Here is a 21,197-nt window from a genome sequence, read left to right on the forward strand (position 1 = left end):
GGTGGTAGCGCATTGTGAATTCGCTGATTTTTTGATTTCATGGGAATGCAATTTATATTTTTGATAATTACGTTTGATGCCTTTTCTGCTCTCTCTTCAAAATTCGGCTTGCATTAAAGCTTTCTTTTCAGAATGAGCTCTAAATATTTCAATGTATCCGCCGGTTGAAGACGGCTGCCACTCATTTGAGGCAGCGGTGCCACCAGGATCTTGAATCTTGTAGTAAATAAAACCATCTCGGTTTTATTTGGGTTGATGGCGAGACCATTTCAGACTGCCCAATTTGTTACGACGCTAAGATACCTTTGCGTCAACTCGTACACGGTACTCAGGAACTTTCCTTTGACGATAATTGCTGAATCTTCTGCATAGACGGTTCACCCAGCAGCCACGATCCTCAAGTGTTTTAAGCAGATCGTTAACAAACAGGATCCAAAGAAGAGGAGAGAGAACTATATCTTGGGGGTTCTCCTACTAAGTTTCCGAGCACGTGCCTTATTCCGTGTCGCACAGAAGACTACAAATTAGGTGTTTGAAATTTGACTCAACCCCAGAACCATCCAGAACAGTTTCGACTGTTTTCAACAGGACGTTTTTGAAAGCTCCCTCAATATTAAGGAAGGTTCCGAACAGCGAATTCTTTAACCCTAATGGCTTCCTTAAGCCATGACACGTTAGGATGCAGGGCAGTATTCACTGACCTACCTTTACAATAAGCATAATGAGCTAATGATAAATGGTCCCTGGGAATACGCCTCCTTATCAGACCATTAGTCTCTCCTGAGTTTTTAGTAGGAAGAATGAGAGGCTGATGGGCCTGAATTCCTTAGACGTAACGTGGGAGGCTTTACCAGCCTTCGGCATGAACGTAACTCTGACTCGTCTGCAGGTCCCCAGTCTTATGCAGTTCGCATAGATAGATACCAACCAGTTGCATGACATCCTACCAGCCTGCTGCAGCTGCGATGGTATGTTTTTCCTATGAAGTCCTCTTAGCCTTTCTTATCTCGCACTTGTATATTGCAAGACCCGCTTTACATAACGCTCAGTCGCCAGATATCCACTCCTCTCTTCATTACCGCTCGCCACCTTTTCGTCAGAGTTCGTGTTATTTTGATTTTGTTCTTGCTAATAGGGTTCCACGTAGCCAGGAGAGGGTTGATGCACGCCCTTATGAGGCTATACGTTCAGAGCCGACCAACGCAAAGAAGGGTTGACTTAACTTACACCTACCACGCCAACTTAACGACGACGGGGGACAATGCTAAGGTCGTCCAGGAGTTGAAATGCCGTGAAGGGCTTTTTATGCTATAAAAATTGCACCTGTGACGGTGATTCTCTACCGGCTTAACAAATAGGGCGAAAGAAAAGAACGTGGAAAATCCTCAGTTCGATATATCTAAAATTTTTGTAAATATTGATATGTGCCTTGCACGATTCGACTTTAGACCTGAAAGTCGCACCATCTTTTCATTATATTACTGTAGTATAGTAATTATATCTAGAGTACTTTGCATACTCCCCTCCTATTCTCATACTAAATTCAAAATTGTACTTAGACCATGGGTATTGAGGTTAAAGCAAATATAGGCCAGTAAGAATTATAGAAAACTACCGAATAGTAAAGATTTTAAAAGATAACAAATCTACAGAAATGCATAAGCTACCTTTTCTGCAATCAGCTTTGGTATAAACTATTAATTTATACAATTATACTATATGCTTATAATTAATCGTATATGTATATATACAAACATGTATAACCCATGAGCTGACGAAAGCCACTATTAATACACCAAAACGAGCCAACGGTATAATTCAACCTGCCACAGATTTTTTCCACCACTACATAAATTCATATTGGCCAAAGCAAAGGTTTATCACAAAAGCTAAGAACTCTTCTAACGAGCTCAAGGCTGCTATAATTCAAAAGACTTGACTTAGCTTGACTGTTCCACTCCGCCTTGTAAATAGCTTGAGGGCGGGCGGACGGCTACAAAAACACAAACAATTCATTTTACTGGAGTGCTCACTGCAAAGTGTTGTGCGGAGTATTAGATATATAAGAATAGATATAGTATGTATTGGTATGAGTGTGTGTCTTTAGAACAACACTTAAAAATCGCGTGCATGCAGCGATTAAAATTAAAATAGCAAATTTGATTTTTCATTTGATATGACCATATAAAGATGTAAGCAATAGTTTGTGTATAAATATAGTACCTACATTTGTCTATTCGCACATATTTATATAAAATTCTCATATAACTTAAAACTTCAGTAGAAGTTTTCTCAAGCCAACGCTTTGGTAGGCGTTCAGCAGTAATGCTTAGCTGATCAAAGTAGCAAAACATTAATAAAAAATAAAACACTGAAAGTGATTAATTATAAATACAATTAAAAGGTAATAAAATGGGCGGATTATAAAACGATTACTTTTAAAGTCTAGCCATTCATACATTTTTGCTGTCGATGGAGTGTTGTGAGCACGAGACGATTATACCCCCTATAAAAAGCATTGGTGTTTGTTACTAAAGTACGGACAAATAGTCTCGCAACAACGGAGACATTGACCAAATTTTAAAGAAAGGGTTTTTATACAAATCGGAAGCAAAGTTTAGTTAACAATGCTTTCGAAATGCGCATATCATTCCTGGTTTCTTAGGCTAGTGAACTACAAGTAGTTGCTTAAAATACATTCTAATTTTACCAAGGAAAAGTGAGAGAAATATACCCGTATACCAAATTAGACAGTAAAAACAGGAAATAACTGTAAATCCGACCTCATGAAAACTATAATAGCTTGTACTAATAATAAAATGGTTTTCTATACAATGACTCGACTCAGCTTGTATTACAGATATACGAGTATGCCTTAGTGGTCCAACCCGACCAATTCCTTTAGAAATCGTACCGTTATTTTGGATAATGATGCGTGCCAAATTTGGTGTAGATATTTTGTCAAATAAATAGTTTCTTAACAGAAACTTGATTTTAATCGGTCAGTTTATATGGCAGCTATATGATACAGTCGTTCGATATCGGCGGTTCCGTCAAATAACCAGCTTTTTGGAGAGAAAAGAACTTATGCAAAATTTCGATATCAAAAAATATCGATATCTCAAAAACTGAGTGATAAGTTTGCGTATGCATAGGCAGACAGACAAAGCTAAATCGCCTCAGCTCGTCACACTGACTATTTTTAATTTAATAAACCCTGTTCAGGGTATAAAAACTGCAATGTTATATTTTTATCGTAAGGCCGCTGAAGATTTTATCATTAATTTTCGAAACGATTTGGCTCTTGGTGACACAATTTACGCACCATACATATATTGATTCAATAATATTCTGGGATTTCATAAGATTCTAAACCTAAAATAATGTCACCCAACTTGTTCGTATAAAATATACGTTACGAAGTAAAGAGGTCGTTCATAACAACGATCTCACTTGGGCAGCTTAGAAAGCCTAGCTTTTAACATGATTTAAGTTATTTATGAAAACAAAACAAACTACATACAAGGTGCGTTAAAAAGTAAACTTTAACTTTTAAAACTTAAACAAAAAAACAGGACAAATGGGGTTTTTCGGCAAAATCAATTTATTTTATTCAAAATAGTCTCCTTCTGCTTCAATACAGCTTTTTGCACGGTCCAAAAGCATGTCGAACGAGTGTTTTAGCTCGTTGGCCGGTGTGGCCGCCAGTAAGACGGTGCAAGGCTTTTGAATGGCCTCTACGTCTCCATAAGGTTTTCCTTTCATAGGCAAATGCATTTTTCCGCAAAGAAAGAAGTCGCACGGTGCTATATCGGGTGAATACGGGGAGTGGTCAATGGTTAAAATGTGATTTTTGGTCAAATAATCGGCCGCAATCGGTTGGATTCTGAGCAATTTTTGGTCGTCAGTCAATTTGTGCGAAACAAACCGTGCACACACCTTTTGTAAGCCCAAATGTTCGCTCAAAATGAGATAAATCGATGTTTTGGAAATGTTCAATTCCATTTCCATGAATTTCAATGATAATTTCGGCTGATTTTTGATGGATTCACGCACAGTTTATGTCCTCACGACCACTTTGAAAACGTTGAAACCACTAGTGCACTCTGTTACAGGATAGGCAATCATCGCCATAAACTTTTTTCATCAAATGAAACGTTTCGGTAAAAGTTTTATCAATTTTAAATCAAAATTTAATGTTGGCTTTTTGTTCGAAGCTCATTTTCGCACCGATAACACAAACATACTAACACTTAAAACGCAATAACTTCACTTCCAATTAAATGTCATGAAATTCTCACTGGACAATCGATAAAGATAGCACCACCAGGGGGTGTTAGATTCAAAAAGTCCTGTTTACTTTGGAACGCACCTTGTAGTACTATAAATGCGAAACAAAAGGTAGGCTTTACTATATACAATGTACCTACATACATACATATATATTTATCCATGCACGTTTTTTTGTTTTTGCATAAATCAGAAATCAGGTCAATAGTTTCCGTTGCAATTAGCACCGCCTTATGCGAAGAAGGCAACCACTTTGACCGCCACTTTAAATACACAATAACCATTATCATGAATTACCGCAAATGCCTACTCTGTGGCAGCCCTATTACGCGCTCGTTCAGCGAGCATTATGTGGCGTTTTTCCAGCGACTGCAGGCAGCTTTTAAAGTGTTCAATGAAATTGGGTTGTTTGGTTATCTGTCTGTCTGTCTGTGTGTCTGACTGGCTGAATGGCCACATTTTTGCACGCTCACTACGCGTTGCAAGTTAAAAACTTTGTTGGAAATTTGTTGCAAATACTTTGCCACACAGACAAACGGACATGACTGCTTACATATATGTAAGTATGTATTTAAATGTAGCTATGTGTGACTCGCGTGCCGTACATGTGTATGCGCTAAGTATGTGCCTGGTTTACAACACAAATCGGCACTTGCAACATAGTAAAAACGTGCCAAAAAAGTTTAAGTAAAAAGTTTCTGATTTGGTGCGAATATTATTTCACTCTTTTTTTGACTTTTCTGTATGCGACGTGTGCGCGTGTGTCTGTGTTTTTATTTGTGTTCTTCAGCTGCACTTGCAACACAGCGCATGTTGACTTACATATGTGTTGCACGTACATCCATTATGCTTATATGCTTGCATATACTATGTATCCATGTATATACATATGTGTGTGTGTGAGTGTAAGTGCATATATATATATATATTTGCGTTGTGTAAAATCACGTTTGCCCCAGAAACTCATTGACTTTGCGCTTTGCACTCATTTCATTTGAAAGCATTTAATGACTCCAGAACACATTTAGCAGCTACGAGCAACTGCAGTTATTCATTCAGTCCGTTAGTACGTTCATTTCGGGTTGAGTTTAAACGAATTTCACTTAAATTGAAGCGCAAATTATATATTTGCTAAAGCAAATGAAAGTGTGGCAACTGGCATTCAGAGTTGAGAGTTCAAGCATCCACTAACACTAACACACAAATGCAATTGCTGCGCGCGTGGAAAGTGGATAGTGGAAAAATTCTAGCAAATAAGATGAAATGCAATGCAATTAAAATTTCCATTTAACTTTATTCTATTTGCCACATACTTGCGCAATGTCAGTTGGTAAGCGCGCAAAAATGCCATTAAAAGCGACTACAAAGCGTGCAAAAAATGCAGCAGCGTCAAGTACTATTGTTGTGGCACACACAAACGGCATACTCGTATAAGCTCACAAGGTTAAGTGTGTTATTGTATGTGGCATGCATGCACGCTTATCAAGGTAAACACTTGTGCAACGTAATTAAATCACCAGCGGCAACAAAGTGAGAAGCTTTGTAACATAATTTAACTTCAGCTGCCTAGGCACCCGCTTTAGCCGCCGTTAACCGCTTTGTTCATCCAGGCAGCAGCAGCAACAACAACGGTTAAGCAAGCTGCCACAACCACACTGAGCAGCGCTTTGGCGTCCCTCTGCTTTTCGGTCTATTTAACTGACATTTTTATTTGACTTGCGTTGAGATGTGCATGTTCCACCTGCTACACACACATACGCGCACACATTCACATATACACACATACTTACCATAAGTATATTGGTGTGTACTTCTCGGCTTTACTTGCGACTTGTCCGCCGCAATTGTGGCACAGCAGCCATAAATAGTGCAAATCTCATTTGCTACCAGCAGCAGCAGTCGGCAGTCGGCAGCTGGCGACATTTTCTTTCACTTTGTTGCCTGCCGTTTTTTACGCCTTTTTTGTTTGTTCTGCTGCTGGAAAATCACTTCGGTTTGCATTTCGTTGAGTGCAACTTCAACTTCCTTTCTACTTACGATCCAATTGCACAAGCTGGACCAAACCTTTCTTTGCTATGCATTTGCTACACGAAACAGTTTTCGCCGCAAATATAGTTTTTGTAGTTGTTGAATGGATACGAGGACGTTTTGATAAATAAAGAAAAGAGGAATTTTAAGAAAAATTAACTTGCAAAAATTCTTCATAGCCTTCATTGATACATTACCTATAGCAGCTATACCTACATTACCAGCCAGTGTAACCTAGCCTCATCCATACCTATATTTATAACTTAATCTGTAATCGAATTGAAAATTCTTGTTTAATCACGTTTTTGATATAAATTAATTAATTAATTATTATTAATTCATTAAATTAAGGTTACTTAATCAGGAAATCCATATATATATTCTTATCGGTCTTGGACAACTTATGCGAAATTTCGTGAAGATATCTTGTGAAATAAAAAAGTCTTTCATACAACTACTCGATTTTGATTTATTACTTTATATGATAGCTTTTTTGCTATAGTTATCCGGTCTGAATACTATATTCGGAGAATACCTCATAAAATCCATTCCCAATTTCGGTCAGATATTTTGTCGAATAACAAAAAATATTCATACAGGAACTTGATGATCTCGATAGTTCGGAGAAATAGGCAGCTTCTTGGGGAGAAAATGACATGTTCAAGTTTTCGATCTATGTATATATCTCAAAAACTGAAGGACTACTTCGGGTATATATAGACAGTCCGACAGTTTGCTCGTCAGACGATATAAATATTGATTACTGATTTTTATTTAGTAAAAAAAAAACATTGTGAGATGCCATTTGAAGTGTTGTCTACATGTCGGCGTAATTTCTTGTAAATTTGGGCCGTCAAATAACAGGGTATTTTACAAGATCAGAGCGTGGGCCTTATTTTCTTGGGAGCGTTTAGCAATAGCATACTGAACTCATATTCACTTTGTCTCGAATTCAGCAAGATTGGCAAGAAATAATCGACAAAAATAAATACCGGGGAAAGTCTCTTAAACCGCCAAAAATAAGACAATTAGAGCATGCGTTTGAGAGTTAGGAAGTTATAAATATTCATTAAAAATTTCATTGAGTTGTGAATTCTTTTCGCACTCGGTCATAAAACATGTTTAAATCATTACAAGGCTTAAAGATAATAATCAAATTCTAACTTGAGCATAGGCAAATCTTTCTGGAATTAGAACGGACAATACTCTAATATTTTCTATTAACATCCACAAGAAGATAATGGAATATGTTATTTTTACTATTGTACTTTGGTCCTATAACGTTGAGCCAATCGGTGGAATTGAAGTTCTGCAAAAATGTTTTTAATAGTGGTGGCAACAATCTCAAAATTTATTTTTGGCACCAAAAATGAATCCATGTTGTTATAGTAGGCTACATGCTAAGCATATTACAGAAAATGAAACACATAAAACCTCCCTATAAAATAAAACATTTGCTTTGCAATAAAAATGTATGCTTTTATCTTTAATTAACTCCAAAATAAATAAACGTTATAGTTACCTTAGAATTGGAATCTTGAAAACAAAAAGATTAATTTACTTTTTAAACAACAAATATCTGTCTGCTAGTGGCATTTCTTTAGTCAAAAAAGCTCCCAAAAAGCTTCAAAAGTAACTTACCTAAATGTTAGATTACTAGTATTTTTCTAGCTGCGCTCGTCTAAACTGTATATATAGAAAGTTTTTATATCAACAATATGCAAAACTTTCCATTTTTTACCACATTTATTTAAAAATAAAAACGTCTATATCCGTAACCCGCAAACTGCCACTGTTACAAATGACACCAGCAGCCGTATCTCCTCCTTCCTCGTACCCACTCTACATATCCATAGATAAATACACTCGTCCAATACCGTCGCTTATCGCTTGGTCATTTCACAGGTTTTTCTATTTCGTTAAACTCAACAGCAATCGCCTCAAATCGTCGCACATTAAGTTGTAAACAAAGTATTTTTGCGATTATTGTTGGTGGTGGCAAATGCAATTCTGTTGTTACGCAAATGGAAACGTCATAAACATTTCACAGCCGCACGACGCAGCCGCTTTCTGCTTCACTTTACTTCACTTCATTTCAGTTTAGTTTTAGTGCTCTGCTTATTACTGTTGTTGTTGTTTGATTTCCTTCTATATCACACTGTCGTTTTATTACTTTAAATTTCTGTATTGTTTTGCACCATTTTTTTTGCTTTTTTGTTTTTATTCGGGCGCAATTTCACAGCCAATCTAAGTTTGTAATTTGATGTCGTTTAAACTTGAGAACGCTTATCCGATTTGATGATTTTGTGACCACAGTTTGCTATTTGCAGTTGACGAATTTATTACACTGCGTTTCGTATGTCTGTTCCTCTTAGCGGTGTTACGAAATTACGCGGAAAATTTTATGAAAGCTTTTCTGGTAGCAGCAAAAGTATTTTAACTTTTGAGATAAAGCGGCAAATTGCTTTAATTTTTAATTTGATCATTTGCTGGTAGATAAATGGCGTAGTTTAGATTGCTATTTATAGGGGGCTTATCGGCGGCTCTGGAGGCTTCAATTCTTTTATAATCTACAAAAAGCGTGCAGACGAACTATTACACTTCTGGGAGCAGTAAATTTTACTTTTTACCCTTTTCTCTCATTGCTAAAAATTTACATATAAAAGCAACAACAACGTTAAATAGTTGAAATCGATAAAAGAGAGTGTGCTGATATCTCTTTAAATTGGTATTTCCTCAGTGCTACAAAGTTTTATTTCACAGATTGTAAACAAGTTTTACTATTGTGAATATCTGATTGATAAACTACTACCTGAAATGACGATAATCAGTTTGGGGAACAAGAAGAGATCACCCGGAGTCAAATCTGGTAAATACGGTGGTTGATCGATGGTATTTATTGCGTGTTTGGCTTTGAATTCGGTCACCATCGTGGCTCTTGGTTCATTATCATCGTGTAAAATCCATAGATTGCTCTTCCACAATTCCGGCCATTTTCGACAGATGTTCTCACGCAAACGCCTCAATTCGGCCAAATAGAACTCCTTATTGACCGTGTGTCCCTCCAGAACATATTCATGATGCATCAAACCATGAACATCAAAAAAACAACCTTGATTTATGAGCGGCTTTGGCGTAGTTTTTTTGATTTCGGCTCGTTTTTTTCCTCCATTCCGATGATTTTTGACTTGTTTGTATGTCAAACTCATAAACCCATGTCTCATTGGCAGTTATAATGCTATCACTGAATGTGGAATCGGAATTGCACTATCATCTTTATCGGGACGAGTCGAGCAAGAACGCGTTTCATACCCATAACATCCACCAAAAGTATTCGAACGGACTCGCGGGAGATGTCTCTCTTGACATCCTCTAACACTTACCTGACGATTTTCAATCACAATATTCTTCACTTTTTTAATATTATCGGTGAGGAGGTCTAAGGTCGTCCAGAACGAAGGCTTTGAAGGCTTTGTACCGTTAACGTTCTCCAACATTAGCATATTTGTTGGATATTTTTATCCACTCACTTTGTTAACTGGAAAGTGTGGTTATGTTTTCAATTAGGTTTGCGCAGAAAATATGAAGACCTTACTAAAGCTTTATATTGCTGATAAGAAAATTAATTAAAATAGTGTTAGAATAAGTAGAAGAGAGAGAGAGTATGTAGTGAAGAAACCACTAAAACTGCTAGCCTGAGGAGCATTGAAACCAAAACTCAATATGCCGCTTATAAAATTTTGAACTTTATTTCAAAATAATTTATAAAATTAAAACAAAAAAATCCCACAAATTTTCTCTGTGAAATATGTTATCAAAATTAAAAAATTCGAAGCTTCATGACTATTAACGAAAGCTGACCTTAACATGAGGCATCATAGATATACTCAAATATTTTTAAGTGTTTGACTTGCGTAATAAAGTCAAGCGCAGGAATCCTTACTCGTCATGGATCTGGTATCGCAAAGGACTATACTGGTCTATGCGTGGCTTATTGGCCTACCAGATTAACCTAGCCTAGCCTACATAATAAAGTTATTAAAGATACAAAGCAGTTTAAATTTAGACTTGGACATAAGTTCAGATTTCAACCAAAAGCATATATTATTATTATATCACTTATCTGTTTAAGTCATGCTTCTTTCATCCTCTCGCTAAGCGCAATTGAAGTAAATAAAATGTGTACCCAAACGAATTCCAAGTTTGTCGCTTGAGTCTTTAGTTTTACGGACATATTTATGTATATCATATAATAATTCCAATTTATTAAGCATTAGCGTAGTAAAGCTTTATTTATGTAACTGTAAATATCACCGTAATTTTGTCAACCATATAACTTTTCTTTATTTTCCACTTTTTTGCAGAATAAAATCAGCGAACGGTAATGGTGAGTATAAACACGGATTTTCAGATGAATTATAGAGGTTAAAAAGATGTAGAGAGTATAAAAATTGTATAAATAACTAAAAAATTGCAAAACTGCAGTGGCTAATAGGAATGCGTGCATATGTTGGTGAGTTTTCATGTCAACTTATGAAGAACGCAAATCGCCGCATGACTTTTCGAAAAAATAAGTGAGCAGGCAACTTGCCACATAACGTGTGTAATTTGCTTTAAACGCCGCATAATCTAAGCCACATAGATAATAAGGAAGTAGCCAGTGTGCTACAATAACAACAACAAATACACAGCAAAAAGTGTCACTTACAAAGCGATTTGTGTGTGGCGCGCTCGGAAACTTAACTTAACCGTTGAAATGCCGCTGTCGGGTAAGGTGACAAATGCGCGATAAAATTTTTCAATTTTTTTAAGTATTTTTTATGCCGTTTTGTGTTTTTTTCGCTTGCAACAATAAAATATTTTTCTCAAGCGCTTTTCCAGCTGATTTGCAGACTTATGAGCAGTGAGTGGCGGCCAAATGGCAGCTGCTGTGGCAACAATTCGTTTATATTTTTTTCCAAAAAGCACTTGCACACCTACACAACTATATTTTAGCTGCATTTGCCGCAAGCCCTTGTCCGCGCTGTGCTATCGCGCCGCTTATCTGCCGCCGCGCGCTTAAAAAGCCAGTTGACTTAGACGCCAGATTAAGTTTGAGTGTCAATAATGTCGCAAATGCGAATACAACAATAACAACAACAACGCAGCCTTACTAAGTAAATACAACTGAAGGCGAACGTGCAACACGACAACAAATTGCTGACAAGTACCGCTTACCTACGCGCCGTTTCAGGGTGTGAGCGCGTTTACTTTGCAATTAATTGATGCACTGTGACGATAAACCGTTTTTTGCGACGCGAATTCGGCAATTTCAATTTCAAATTCAATTTGCATTTTAAAACGTAATTTCGCTAATGCGCCGGTGAAACGCAAAGCTGCGTGTAGGCGGCGTTGCATGCAACTAACGCCACAACGATGCGATAAACAATAGAAGACGCCGAATAAAGTAGAAGCGGGAAATCTCGCAAACCTAACAAATTGTGTGGAGGAAACTGTAAATGAAAATACCGGCGAAAACACCGTAAAATCTTTGCGCTAACACACAAACACACACACGCAAGCACACGTTGGTATATGACAAATTTAGCTGCGATTATTGCATTAACGTTCGCTGCCTGTCTGCAACAGCTGCTGCAGTGTCAGTGTTGCACGCAGTATGCTCACACACACACACATATATACTATACATATGCGCAACATGCCACTCCAAAAAATTAAATTATTTTTAAACCAATTTTACACTCGCTGGCATCTTGTTATGCTCTATGCTGCGTGGCCAACAAAAACAAAGCGCCAACAACAACAAGCAATCTGCGACGACTAGCATGAGAAGGCCGCTAATTTAATGCCAACATCACCACGCAACTGCCACGCTGCTGATGTTGCATGTCGCGATCTGTTCGCTTGTTGCATGCAACCATGCGCAACGAAATATTCACTCTACTCATAACTTAAATGAGCCAGAAACACAGCAGTGAAATGGTAATAATAGCAAAGGCACAGCCAACAACAACAACTAATTGCACGTTTACGCAATTACATGCGACTAAGCTGCTTGTTGCAACATCAGTGCGCCAGAATTCACCGTAAATGTGGCATCAACGCAAGCGACAAAGTGATGGAAGATAGCAAATATTTTAAGTGTACAACAACAAGTACAACTGCTGCTAAGTAATGTGCCGAAGATTTTATTTATTTATGTGCTTGTGTGTGTGTGTGTGCATGTATTTGCTTACCGTTTGCAATAACAGCGCAGCAATTGAGGCTGAAACATTGGCAATTTGCTCTCGCTTAAGTGAGCAGTTCGGCAGCTAATTAAGTAAAAGTACGCAGAATTAAATAGGGAGTGCATTCACGGGGACTTATTTGTGCATATGTATATACATAAGATATATGCGCACAATTATAGATGTGTCTATACCAAACACACTTCAAGAATTGTTTACCGTGTATTTGCAAGGGCTTTCTTATTTCTTTTGAGTACTCTGACTTTGTTGCTTTGAGACTTTGAGTAATTTTAAATACTTTTGAGGTGGTGAACAAAATTAATTTTTAGAGTAATTAAAGTCACAATATTTTAAATCGTGAACAGTTCTCTTGAAAATTATTATTTTTTTTCACATTGTTACATTGTACTTTGCAAGCCTAGTTTAAGGGGCACACCCCAGTTACAAGTTAAAAATTAGCGATTTTTGCCTATTAAAAAAATACAAGTGTATAAATGGTTTTAAAATAAATTTTAAGATTATAGTTATACGATGGCCATGGGTGATCCATTTCGCGGTTCTTCAATTTGTTTAATAAAAAACAAAGGAACTTCAAATTTAATAGGGAATGTTTATTATCATTCAAAAGAACATTCTTTTCGATTTATGTTTTTAAAATTATATCTTTGAAATGCTGGCCACGGTTACGTCTCAGAGGGTTCATCCCTTGAGTCCAATATTCGATGACTCGTTCGAGCATTTCGACTGATAACTGACGAATGACAAGCGTGATGTTTTGCTTCAAGATCTGAATCGAAGCGGGATTGCCCGCATAGACTTTTAACTATACATATCCCCACTTAAAAAAGTCTAACGATGTGATATCACACGATCTTGGTAGCCAATTGACCGCCCCAAAACTTTAAATTATTGTTTACCGCAGTGTTCGCTCAATAAATCTATTAATTGATGCAATGTGTGAGCAGTAGCGTTGTCCTGTTGAAATCACAAGCTTCAATTTTGAGCATCAAATAGTCGGTTATCATGGCGCGATAATGGTCTTCATTGACGGCTATATTTTCACCGGAAAATGATTTTCGAAGAAATATGGACCGATGATTCCACCGACCCACAAACCACATCAAACCGTTGTTTTTCTAGTATCAAATATCAGCTCTTGAATCTCTTCTGGTTGCTTTTTGTTCCAAAGGCGGCAATTTGGTTGTTTACATATCCATTAATCCAGAAATAGATCTCATCGTTGAACAAAATTTGGCTCGAAGCCGTCGGATTTTCTTAGAACTCTTCATGAGTCCATACATCGAAACGATGACGCTTGGAAAGGTCGAGTAGTTTCGGTTCTTGCACAATTTGTATGCTTTCAATTTAAGATCTCGACGTAAAATGCGTCAAGTAGTTCCATATGCCAGTCCGATTTGCTGAGAACGGCGCCGAATGGACTCTCCACAGTATTCGTGCACACGTTCAGCTACGGCTGCTATACTTTCTTCACTGCATGCTGAACGTGGTCTATTTGGTCAAATATTATTCAGAAATAAGTGCTGGGTCTCAAGATGGGTGATAGTGCTGCGAGTAGTATGCTTAGTAGGCCGATTATGATGACCAAACTTTTTTTCGTAATAAATTGAACAATAATAAATTTGAACAATTTGTAAACGTTATTCAGGCATAAGGCTTTACGATGATGACATACCAAACAATACTGAACAAAAATAACATGACTCAACTCACGCGTAATCTGTCAAAAAACACTATTAAAAACACCTCTGCTTGGGTTCCCGTTCTTTTTAGCTTATTCTTAGAATATGTATGAATATAAAAATTTGAAGAACAAATTAAATATTTACACGATCTCCGCCGGCGCTAAAACAAGGTACTCTACTGCACAAGTGATCCCGGCCTTCTCCATGGGTGAAACCCAAAAAAGAAATATGCTTAAAGATATTGTTCGTACAATGACATACAGTCGAAAAAATAACAAATTTTCAAAATGGCAGAGTTTTTTAATTGATTTTTCCAAAAAATTTTGATCATTTTTGGCCTACCAAAATTCTGAAAAATTAAAAAAAAAGTTGTGAAAAAAAGAAAAAGATAAATTTATTTAGAATGCTAAAACGCAAAAACTATTTAAGATATCGATTTTAAAATTCAGTATGCATTTTTAAAGGCGTAGGCTATAGAAGTATAATATAGATATATAAATATTAATTTTTTCATACTATATGTGTGACTAAGACTGATTTATTGCCGGCCCAAAATTCATCAAAAACACCCCTTTTGCCGATAAATTAACAACAGAATATAAAGTCGATTAAAATCAGTTCTTAAGTTGTTCATTTGGTTGCTGAATAAGCATCGGTATATGTGAAAATAAGCTTTGGTCAACCACCAGCAGCTGTGCAGTCGCATAGTTCATCTGGGCCAGGGTAAATTGTAAGAGGTCTAGGGATCTCTCCATTCTCAATAAAATCCACCTCAATTGTTGTACGAGCTCTAACTGATCACTTTCCGAACGAAATTCACGCAGAAAAATTTAACATTTTACTGGATGCCAGCTGCGTTAGCTGTGTGAAAGAAAATGAAATAGAATCACATCTTCCACAAATGTCCAGTTTTATCCAAATTATGGCAAAAACAACTTGAATCTCATATTTTGGGCATTCAGCAGATTTGTGACAGGTTTAGGGCTATTTTTCCGACAGCTGATATCCACCTTTTCATGGCTTTACAAATTACTACAATTAAAGATCGTCATGATTAGAATCTTTTTTCTTAATTGTCAATTAGGAAAATTTTGACCATTAAAATTTTTATTGTATGCAAAACCAAATTACTATAATATTTATTTGCTATAAATAGTTGTTGAAAGTTCTATGTACTAAGAACCAGAACTCTCTACGAAAATTTTGAAAAAATTTTTTAACAAATTTTGTTTAATTGATTCCGCAGAGTAGCTAGTATAAACACCAAAATGATATAATTTTCCTTATACTCCTTGATTTACTAGATTTCAGTTTCACATTTTAAATTTGCCGCAATTTCGTTGATTAATTGTCTACTGAGGCTTTTCTCACAAATATGCCAACAATTTTAAGTCAATTTTTTATTTTGAACCAAAATCCCTCCTCACTGCCCAAATCGAATGCTCACCAAATAGAAATGAGCTTCCAAAGTTGCACACGACAGCGACGACATTAAAATCCAACACATTTCTGCAACTCACAACGTTTCGAAATCGCAAACGAAAATCACCAACTCGCATCCGGCACTGCAACCTTGGAAGACGCATTCCCATGCTCAGCAAAGACAAAACGGCGAATTGTTGTTGTTTAGTCGCTTTGGCGGACCAGCGAGCGGCAATTGTTGCTGACATTGTCGCAGAGAAATTATTTTCGCCTTTGCATAAATTTAAAATACAATGAAGTGTGCACTTGTTTTTGTTTGTTGATGTTGTTGCAGCTATTGCTGCTGCCACTGACTGCTGTGGCAACAATTTAATTAAATGGCCCATGGTGGATTGTTGGCTGTAAATACTTCATGCACTTCATGAGCCCGAGCGTTCTACGTGCTTTTGAGTATATGTGTAGTTCGCCTTCGCTGCCTCATCTGCATAAGGAAGAGTCAGAGACCCTACGTACATAAATTGCACAATTCACTTGCAAACACACTCGCTTATATGTATGAATGTATGTATGTGTACCTCCTTGCCTTCGTCAATTTGCTGCTCATTCAGTGCATTGCCAGCTGCCTCCTTGAGTCTTCCTCGAATAGTTTTTAGTGTGCGAAGATCAGCTTCTTGCTTACTCTTGCTCTAAGTATTGTTCATTTTTGCTCCTGATGTTGTACTACAATTGCAGTCCCCACTTTATTTCGCAAGCGTTTCACATTGGTAGGGATCTTCTTCAGCATCAGCCTCCTTCTCGACTAAATTCCCTTTCGAAGGCAGCTACAAAAATATTTCGCTGAAGATTTGTTATTTTAACGCCCATCGGGTATTTTTAATTTTGAACACACATTACCGCAGTTCATAGGCATCGCACACAAACATACTTGTATGCATATATTTTTAAGCATAGCATATGCGCCGTTGTCTCCTAGTTTGGGGACGCACTTGCGGTAATGACAATTTCTTCGTTCTGTTCAACAGTCGGTTCACACATCTTCATTTGCGCTTTGATTCCCACTTGACGGCTGTTGCATGCCACATTTGCCTGCAATTGCATACATATGTGGCACATTAAATCTCTGCCACAAAAATAGTGGTACATCACTGTTTGTCATGGCGGGTCATGTTCACGCTTAATTTCAATTTTGTTAAATAAATTTGGCTTAATAAAGTGATGCTGCGATATTATGCGCGAAATCTTGTATAAAGATGTTTCATGATCTCAATTTAGTTGTTGATCACAATTGATGAGCAGTAGACGAGTCGGGTTCACAGTGGCCATTTATCTATATAAATCTTACGTCCAAGAATAGCCAATATCAAGTCGCCAAACTAAAAAAATTCTCCGTAAATTTTAGAGACAATAATCATGAATAAGAATATCACGATCCTGCTCTCGGTCCTGATTTTGATTTTATACACGATCTTTGCCTTTGTTTGGTCTTGGTTTTGGTCTGGGTTCTTATATTTGTTTTGATTTTGATCTTAACTCCTAGTCTTATTCTTGGTGTTACTCTTGGCTTTAGTCTTAGTCTTAGTATTGGTATTGGTAGCAGTGTTGGTTTATGTCTTGAATTTGGTCTTGGTGTTGATCTTGTTGTTAGTATTGATGTTAGTATTCGTCCTAATATTGATATCATATTAGTATTGGTCCTGGCCTTTGTTTTTGGTCTTTAGTTTTGCTACCGATTTTGGTCGTGGTCTTATTTTGTTTCTTAGTCTTGGTCTTGCTTTTGGTTTTGGTTTTGGTATTGATCTTGGTATTGTTTTTGGTCTTGGTTTGGTCTTGTTCCTGATTTTGATCTTGATTTTAAGCTTTGTTTTGGTCTCGACCTTTAACTTGATCTTGCTCTGGATTATAGTCTTAGTCTTAGTATTGGTCTTGGTTTTGCCCTTAGTCTTGATCTTGTTCTTGGTATAATTACTAATATTGATATTGGTCTTGGTTCTAATTTTTTTTTTAGTCTTGGTCTTGATCTTGACTCTAAGTCTTATTCTTGATCTTACTCTTGATTTTGTCCTAGGCTTAGTATTGGTATTGGTATGAGGCTTGGTTTTAGTCTTAGATTTGGTCTTGATCTTGATTTAGTTGGTAGTCTTAATCTTAGTCTTCGTTCTTCGTTCTAATATTGATCTTTATCTTAGTATTGGTCCTGGTCCTGGTCTTGGTTTTGGTCTTAGTTTTGGTCCCGATTTGGTCTTGGTCTTAATTTTGTTCTTAGTCTTGTCCTTGGTCTTGGTTTTAGTCTTAATTTTGGTTTTGGTATTGGTCTTGGAATTATTGGTCTTGATTTTCTTCTTGTTCTTGACTTTGAGTTTGGTTTTAATCATTGTTTTGGCTTGATCTTGACCTTAGTCGTAGTCTAATTATTGACCTTGGCATTGGTTGCGGATCAAGGTTTAAATCTAAGTTTTAATTTTGGTCTTGAACTATGACTTTAATTTGGTTTTCTATACAGTCCGTAGTATTGTTTGAAGTCTTTCACCTTAATCTTGATATTAATTTTGTTTTCAATTTTTTCCCATAACCGAAGCATTCAGATAAAGATTTTGCGCTGAAATTTCAATAGTAAATTATTTCAAATGCCAAATAATAGCTGTGGAACGAAACCTGTTTGTTGAGCGCTGAATTTAAACGAGGCTTAGCACTTGGATAAACGTAAGATATACCAAAGCTTGTGTCGAGAAGTCAATTACAACTACGAATCTCATAAATCAAGTTCACATTTTGCAACTTCATACCAGATATCATTGATAGATTTGTATGTAAACAACATCCCTTTAACGAACATGCCACCGCGACCTCATTTACCGTTGCATTATTTAAACTGAGCGACAACTTCAGTTTGAAGAACTAGTTCTCACATGCAAAGTCCAAATAAAAGGTCATATCGTTTATGTATCGCTGTCAAGATACACATGCGATTTGCTAACAGACTGACTTAGACGCGCTTGCTCGTGGCTAGCGTGCTGGCAGTTGCGCCACATAAGCTTTTAATATTTATTTTATTATTATTTAAAAAATTAAACTACAAAAAAAAAAAACAAATTTTATGAATTCTGTCTGAGACAAAATAACGGTCGCTTACGAAAACAAACACAACAATAAATTATTTATGTGCAATTGACATGTACAAAACGGCGTTGCAGCCTGGCAGCTGCGATGCATTCCACAGTGAGCGTTCGGTAGCCCACATTGGCGCAACCTACTCGTAATTTAATAATCGGCAGTTGCTACTTGAGTGGCGGAGACAGGGCGCACTTGCGCGACCAACAATCAAGCAGTCGTCCGCTCAAAGATAATGTTGCGTTGATAAAAATTTAATGCGAAGCTAATGTGCCGCCGCGCATAACGGTTAAGTGACATGCAACGCTGCAAAGACGTGTTTACAACCGTATCTAAAAAGCATTTAACTAGCTTATAAGCAACATAGCGCTTGGCTGATAGCAAATTTTTGCCAAGCCGCGCTTTCGTGCATATGTTTATCGACATTAGGGTGGTGTTTTTTGTGAGAAACGTGTTACAAACATTCCGCGGCACGCATAAAATGCCGTTCATATAGTATAGGAGACAAAAAAGGATATTTTAAAAGTGGGCGTGGCCACATCTCACATTTAATATTTATCTCAATCAAATTTGACCCGGACTAACCACAAAAAAAAATATTTTCACGTATTTTAATAAGCAACTCTATTATCGAAAAAGTCTCCTGAGCCAATACATCCAATTATCTATACACTTGTTATAACCCTCGATTGGCATGGCCTCTTCTTCAGCGAATTTGGGTTTCAGCTCATTTTCGTAGCGCCTTTCGCTAGATTGTTGCACAGTTTCGACCTCATACCCAAAACATTACAGGGAGCATCTTATCTCGCCCTCGGAGTGATTTATAGAGGCTCCTGACTTGACCAACTCGTTTGCTGTTTTGTTGCCGAAAGTTTTCCTGTGACCAGGAATCCAGAATATAAACAAGTTGAAGTGAAAGCCTTTCTACATTTGTTAACTACACAAAAATTAAGCTTTGGCAACAACTAGACTCGAAATGCTGCCTGGCTATCTGTGTAAATGATAGCTTTCCAATTCTTTCTCTAGTTATTCAGGAACTCACTGCTTACTGAGTTTAATACACGGTGAGAGATATGAAGATTCTCGGAGTATACCCCCGTCCCAACTCAGCAGTCTATTTTGGAACCGTCGGTATATACTAAAATAGTATCCTCTTCCTCTACTAAACCTCTTCTTCATTCACATGTATAGGGTATTCTCAGCTGAAAGTAACTAATGAAACCCAAGCTTGGGAGAATATTGGTTTATTTAAATTTGTGCTGAGCTCGTTCAGAATATCGCAATGTCCATAATTCTTGGGGTTCGAACCACCTAACTTTTTAATTATCAAAGCAGAAGATGCTGCTCTTTTCCGTATAAAATCAAAAAAACTTTACACGTACATAAATCTGGACATTGTTTATAGATTCGGTAAGAGCCCGCAGTTTAAATTAACCAGGCCGGATAATCAGATACTTTCTCTCAGCAATAAACTGCAATTAACATTTCCCTCCCTAATATTCCAGCTTTTCATATAAAATCTGCATATCTCGACTTTTAATAGAAGCACATATGCGCTTTCTTGCCATTAGCAAATGTAATACCTTCAAATTGAAGGTTAGACACTGGGTCAAGAGGCCAACTCGTCAGAGAGGCAATTAGCATTTTTTCGTATGCTCACCAAACCCATTACATGCATTTCAATTTGCTTCCACTGTTGCTCTTTTCGCCAAACACACATAGCTGCCACTATCTGTCTATTACGAATCCGATTTTCCGATTGCGGCCACACGCAAATGCGGGTCAGTGATGTCGCGTAATTGCCAGCGCCTGCGCCCATGTTCAACTGTCAACCGGCCAACTTTTACACACAAAGTACTGTTATGCAAACTGCTTCGCTACGCATACCTACAATCTCAGCCTCTTTTAATCGGCTGACAAATCACGAAAAAAAAACGCAAAGCAATCGCAAAGACCAGGCCATCGCCCAGCCCCAGCTCGCACGTACACGCTTAGCGCCACAGTGAGAAACGGCCAAGGATAAGTGACATAACTTCCGCCCGAAGAGCAAAAAGCAGAGCGTTGTGGAACGCACCAACACCACTCGGCTAAGCGCCACATCGGGAGTGATCGTTGACCTTTGTATATGCGCGCGCTAAGAGCGACATCGAAACCGCGTGGCTTGTCGTGCGTGCATGCACTTCATTACTCACCCCGGGCGCGTTTGTCCGCTGCAGCTGCCTACTGGCTTCGTGAACTGAGCCGCCTTTGAGCGCAAATCGATTTGGGTTTGCTGGTGTGTTTGCCTTCGTTGTTTTTTGGCAGTTGGTTGCTTGAGCCTCTTAGGCGTGTTGACAAGAGGAAATAAAAGTGCAAACGTTTAATTGCCAGTTTGCATTTCGGGCTGGAAACAAAAACGAACACGAACCGCGCATTTGCT

General features: G+C 37.5%; 1 protein-coding gene across 2 annotated transcripts in view; it reads left to right on the forward strand.

The window, feature by feature from the left end:
* LOC120778986 overlaps window positions 1-21,197 on the forward strand; it is a 255,094-nt gene that overhangs the window by 225,344 nt on the left and 8,553 nt on the right. For both annotated transcript variants that reach the window (XM_040111084.1, XM_040111085.1), the window contains exon 4: window positions 10,683-10,705. In XM_040111084.1, coding sequence (XP_039967018.1) covers window positions 10,683-10,705 — 23 coding nt within the window. The remainder of the gene's footprint in view (window positions 1-10,682; window positions 10,706-21,197) is intronic.

The sequence above is a fragment of the Bactrocera tryoni genome, chromosome 5 (genome assembly GCF_016617805.1).
Source record: "Bactrocera tryoni isolate S06 chromosome 5, CSIRO_BtryS06_freeze2, whole genome shotgun sequence".
Taxonomy (NCBI): Eukaryota; Metazoa; Arthropoda; class Insecta; order Diptera; family Tephritidae; genus Bactrocera; species Bactrocera tryoni.